Source organism: Danio aesculapii, chromosome 25 (assembly GCF_903798145.1).
Source record: "Danio aesculapii chromosome 25, fDanAes4.1, whole genome shotgun sequence".
Classification (NCBI taxonomy): domain Eukaryota; kingdom Metazoa; phylum Chordata; class Actinopteri; order Cypriniformes; family Danionidae; genus Danio; species Danio aesculapii.
Window position 1 is genome coordinate 14,472,085 of NC_079459.1, and position 6,470 is coordinate 14,478,554.

General features: G+C 34.1%; 1 protein-coding gene across 1 annotated transcript in view; it reads right to left on the minus strand.

Annotated features, from left to right (window-relative positions):
* Window positions 1-5,989, minus strand: part of hcn4l (hyperpolarization activated cyclic nucleotide-gated potassium channel 4l) — a 49,306-nt gene extending 43,317 nt beyond the window's left edge. The window contains exon 1 of the mRNA XM_056451285.1: window positions 5,552-5,989. Coding sequence (XP_056307260.1) covers window positions 5,552-5,989 — 438 coding nt within the window. The remainder of the gene's footprint in view (window positions 1-5,551) is intronic.
* Window positions 5,990-6,470: the final 481 nt, after the last annotated feature.

The following is a 6,470-nucleotide window of genomic DNA, read 5'->3' on the forward strand; positions in this document are numbered from 1 at the left end:
TAAAAACAGATTAAGTCTAATTCGGTTTTACTTTCAGACTATACTATATGTAGACACAAAACTTATTTTACAAGAAAAGTATCTGTTGCAGATCTTCCAGTTTCTGACTCAATATTTTCCTTCATAGCCTGCTGGATGTGATCCTACATTGACAGCGGAACCATTAAAGGGCCACAATGTTGGGCAATATATGTACAAACACAACCATTGGGTTAAACAGTGTAATTCAAATTTTATTAATAAAATGTACCCAATGTTGGGTTTGTTCAGTTTTGTGATTAAACAACCCACATTTGTTAAAGTGCAGCAGCCATTTCTTTAGTCTTTCTGAAATTGTTATCTTGATTTGCTGATGAAAAAACATTTGTATTATTATTTTTAATCCTGAATACAGAGCCATTTTTAGATTCTTTATTGAGTAGATAATTAAAATAAGCATTTATTTTAAAGGTCCCATGAAATTAAAATAACGTTTTTTAGATGTTAGTATCAGTATTGTTAATTCTTAAGATATCTATAAGACAGTGTGCTCCAAAACAGTAATAAAATTCATGTTTAGAAAATATAAAACTGATATAAACATGTAAACCTTGTAGTTTGTCACTTCCACCTAAATGGAGCACTGATTTTTTCATACTTTTCATACAGTTTCTCATCAAATCATAACCAATCAAATGCTCTCCAGTATCTAGCATACCCCGCCCTCTTCAAGACCCTTCTCGTTTGCGTTTTATTTGATGCACCTGAGCTCAACCTCTCTTACTGGCAGAGCTGTGATAAAAACCCAAAACGATATTCAGTGTTTTTTAAAAAGTGGAGGGGCTACACTATGTCCCACCCTCTCTTCGTGTTTCAGTTGAGATTATGTCAAACACTGAATAAAAATGCATATTTCAAAGCACTTCATGGTACCTTTAAATATAAATCTCTACACTCTAAATAATGCTGGGTTGTTATAAACCAGTGTCAGGTCAAATGTGGACAAGCCTAACATTGGATTAATTTTAATTCAATTTTGACTACTTTCTATACCAATGGTTGGATTGTTCATATTTGACCCAATGTTGGGTAACGGCAACCCTGCAGTTTTTAAAACATAAAATTGTCACATTTGGTCAATTTGATGCGCACTTAATTTATTGCCTTAAAAAGATTGCATAGTGGTTAGTATATTTTAGTACCTCTAATAAACTCATTCCCCATTCATCTGGAACACTGTAAAAACTGCAGGGTTCCACACAATACATTCATGTTGTCCCAACACAAACTGATTAAGTTAACTTAACACTTTTAATAAATTTATGTGGATTGAACATAAAAAAATTAAGTTGTCCCAATAAAATCTCAAGAATTGTGTTGTTTCAGCTCATTTTAAATAAGTAGTTTGAACAAGTTAAAACATTTTTTTTGAGTGAACTTTAGAGCAACAAGAAATAGAGTAAACAATTGCAGAAATTTCATTTCATGCTGAAATTTCAAGTACCCTATTTTGGTTTATATTATGTTGTTTTTGTGTTTGGGGAATGAAGAATGAGCACACTGTTTGGCAGAAATATTACTTCAGGACCACCAAAAGAACTTTTGCCATCTCCATTATTCAATATCAAACAAGGTTTATATAACAGTTATTTTTCTTTCCAACACCTACAATCCACAATACAAGGTCAAAAATCTTCCTTCCTTCCCACTTGGTTTTGAATCTCATAAAGGCCACTTTTATTCCACATAATATATGTATACATCATAACATGTTTTTTTATGATAAAGATTGACTTCATATCTCTCAGCTACAGTTTTTTCTTTATTTATCAGTGACTATATACCTCATAGTCTGGCTTTATATTTCACAACATCTAAAAATTGTGACTACAGTGCATCCGTAAAGTATTCATAGCGCTTCACTTTTTCCACATTTTATTTTTGTTACAGCCTCATTCCAAAATTCATTTATTTCCTCAAAATTCTTCACACAATAGCCCATAATGACAATGTGAAAAAAGATTTTTTTTTTTATTGTTGCAAATTTATTAAAAATAAAAAAACTGAAAAATCACATGGACATAAGTACATTATGTACTGAAGCAGTAATATTAATTGTGAGCAAATGATGAGAGAATTCATTTTTGGGTGAACTATCCCTTTAAACTGTGACTAGATCTACCATTTTTAACTCAGTATTTCCCAAAGTGACTCCTCATCTCGCAGTTGTGACTTTTTCTTCATTTAATTGCAACTTTATTCTTCATAATGTGGCTTTATGTTGTTAAATCTGACTTTTTGGCTTTTAACTGACATTTTTTGTCTTACAATGTGACACTTACACACAGTACCTCGTAATTGGCACTTCAAAAGTGGCAATAATTTCAACTTTATATCTGATAATGTGTTTTTTATATCTTACATGACTTATATCTCTCAACTGTGGCTTCACACCTACAATTTGTGACTTGTAATTGGCAATTTATGTCATAAAATGTCATTTATGTTACATACCTCACCTTTTGACATTATAAGGCACATTACAGGTTCATAAAACAGTTCTAATCTAATTTTCAACATTTATAGATGACAAGAAAATCTTAAAATACATTACAATAAAAAGAATTGCCTATCAGCTTTCTTGTATCTATGACTTTATTTTTAACAAAGAAGCTAATATTTAAAGAATAATAATAATAAAATAAAACTTTTACTCTATATCTCACAGTCTGATGTTTTACCTCAAATTGTGGATCTATTCTCCAGTTGTGGCTCTGTATTTCACAAAGTGACTTTTGATCTTGGAATTGTGAATTCTTTCTCATAATATTGACTTTTTTATTGACTTCATATTAGATAATGAAGCTTTATATTACAAAACAAAAAGTATTAATCGCATAACTGCTACATCAGTTCCTTTTTAAATGTTCATTTTATGTCTCATCATTTTTCTTTTTTCTTATAATTTGACTTTCATTTATTTATTAGCAGCCGTGACTTTTATATCTCATAGTTCTTATCTTGAAATCATGATTTTGTTTCTCATAATTGTAAATTGTAATTGTAATACACATTATGTAACTTTCAGTTTCATAACAGACAAGTAATATCTCATCACATGATTTCTTGTTACATGCAATATGATGGTAATACTAGCAACTTTATAAGTCAGAATGTAGCTGATCATTTAATTTACCATACAGTATCTCTCAATTGTGGCTTTGCATTTAGCAATTGTGACTTTATTTGACACAATGTGGGTTCATTTCTACTATTTCTACTCTTTTTGTACTATATTAACATTTGTTTCCATCCAAAGATGCAAATTAGATTTATGTGCAATACTGGAATATCGCATAAAATATTAGCGAATTAAGCAGCATCCAAAAAGATGAGAACACAACCGCCACTTCTTCATACCTTTTTTCTCACCCGCTTCGAATGTTATCACTCAATTGAATGGGCATTATCAGTGGTTATCAGCTGATAGATATGGGCCAGTAGGGACCTTCTGTGCCAACTAGTAGGTTTATAAGACTGTTATCATCCATCCACATGGTTAATAAGCTATACTAATAGAGAAGACACCAGATCCAGATCTGTTTTTACATTACTGTGATGATTGGGTTTAGGGTTGGGGTAGACGTTAATAAAATACAATCATTGGGAAATTTAATAAATAATATAAATAATTCTTGTTAATTTCCGGCCGCAGTCGTATGGGATTTATAGCTGATTAACCATGTGGATGGATGATAAAAGTTTTCTGAGCCTGCTAGTAGGTGCAGAAGGCCCCTACTGGCCCATATCCATCAGCTGATAACCACTGATAACGCCCATTCAATCAAGAGATAACATTCGAATCGGCTGTTTTTTCTTATTTAATACATTACTTGCGCTTCTTGAAGACACAAAATTCACGTGACTTTTTTGATGAAAATGCTGGAATTTATTTAATAAGTTAGTAAATGTGTTTCCATTGTAGTTTATGTGCCTTTTTTATTTCAGGATAAAATGTTTATGCTTGTTATGCTCTTTTTCGAAAAAGTATGCACATATTGGCGTTTCCATTAAGCATTGTTTATTCTATATTACAAAATAGAGGAAATAGATGGAAACATAGCAACTGATACATATCCTACTGTACCCATGTCAGTTGCGTCATTTCAATCCCATCTATAAATTCTCTCATGTGGCCTCATGGGATAGTAAAATGTCTATTGAATGCACACCACAGAAAGTAGAAGGACATCCGGGTACTTTTCACCTTTTTTTTTTTGCTATTTTTACTACTGTTTTTAATACTATTCGAATGTTCTACTTGGCTTACTACTGTTTTTATTAGGGGTATTTAACCTTTAATGGATAGGACAGAGAGTATTGGCAGGAAATTGTGGGGCAGAGAGAGAGAGGGGATGGATCGCCAAAGAAGCCCGAGTCGGGAATCGAACTCGGGTCACCATGAGTACCCCAGTGCTGTATGTCGATACACTTAAGGCTGATTTATTAACGACAAGGGGCAGTCAAAAGAAACTGACCGTAAAATCAGTCGAATAAACATAGAAGTAGGAAGTTTCCAGAACTACGTCATACAGTTAATATCATTTAAGATTTTTAAACAAATTATTTTTAACTATTTTTAAAAATTATTTTAATGATTATAAAGATTTTTAGAACCATGCAAGTTTTTTTTTAAATCAAACTTCGATGCATCACTCGCTTTTGTTCATATCTTAGACAGTTCTACCAATTAAAGTTTATTAAAATATTAATAATAAGAGAACATGGGTTGTTGTACAAATATATTTTTGAAAAGAATAAAAGCAAAAGTACTAAAAAATACTGACGTTTTTTTTAGATTTAGCTCACTCCACAATTGACACATTACTGTCTGGCTAGTTTGTGTCCTCTACTATATGCTAAAAAGGCAATAATGGTTCAAAATTCATGACCATTGTCATTAATAAAGGCCAGAAAAACATGGCATCAGTATATTGTAAACCGATAGGTTCAAATATTCTTTTTTTAGTTATCAAAGAAATAGTTTGTTACTTCATTTCAGTTTTGTAACTATTAAATTGTTTTCAGTTCAAAATTGTAATACATACATCAGCGTAAAATGAATGGTGTACAACCTACGAATGGTAGAAAAACATTCTGTAATTGTTTATTAAAACCACATGGGTCTCCACGATTGCCATGGCCTCTCTTTTTGGTTTTGTCAAACTTATCTCTCAGGTTTTCCAAACTTTTACAAAAACTTTCTTCTTTCCCAGTGCTGTTGCAATTTCTATCCAAGAATATTCAGCTCCGCGCAAACTATTCGCTCGAGTCTCAAAAAATTTTGTGCGCTCCGCCAGCCGAAATAATGTCGCACATACCCCAAGCGAACCTCTGCAAACACCGCGATGACATTACATTCGCCGCGCGCACTTAAGTGAATGCATTGTGTATAAACCAGGCTTTAACCACTAGGGTACTGGCACCGACTACATGCTGTTTTTCACATACTATATAGTAGAAATGTATGCGAGTTTGGTTGAACCACAAGTCTAAAAAACAACCTTCTTACCTCCTCCCATTGGTGGATGTATCTAATGAGCCTGGACAATCTCAACAACCGAAGCAGACTCAGTATTTTGGTGAAACGCACAATCCTCAACGCTCGCGCCGTCTTGTAGAAATCCGAGTCGATGCGTGTCTCCACAATGAGGAAGATGTAATCCACAGGGATGGAGGAGAGGAAATCCACGGCAAACCAGCTGCGCAAGTATCTGACCTTGATCTGCTGAGGGTCCAGGATGATTTCTGTACTGTCCTCTTTCACAATCCCTGTGCGGAAGTTCAGCACCAGGTCAACCAGGAAGAAAGTGTCGGAGACCACGTTAAACACTATCCAGGCGGGTGTGTGTTCGTCTTTGAAGAAGGTGATGCCCACGGGGATGATGATCAGGTTGCCCACCATTAGAAGAAGCATGATCAGGTCCCAGTAAAACCTGGAGGAGGACATAAAGTAGTTTTTTAATGGCTTAAGGATGGAGGGTTATGTATTGATCTTAGGAGGCATAAATGATTAGAGGGAATTAAAGATAAAAAAAAGATTATAAGTAGCGGAACATTTTTAAGAGCAGATCATTTTATTTGCAGAAACAAAACATTCATTCAGGGCATCACAGTGGCGCAGTGGATCGCACGATCGCCTTACAGCTGCTGGTTCGAGCCTCGGCTAGGTCAGTTGGCATTTCTGTGTGGAGTTTGCATGTGGGTAAGCTAAAATTGTCCGTAGTTTATGTGTGTGTATGAGAGTGTATGGGTGTTTCCCAGAGATGGGTTTTAGCTGAAAGGGCATTCGCTCCATAAAACATATGCTGGATAAGTTGTCGGTTCATTCCGTTTTGGTGACCCCTGATGAACAAAGGGACTAAGCTGAAAAAAAAAAGAAAAGAACATTTATTCATTTTCCTTCAGCCTAGTCCCTGATTTATCAGGGG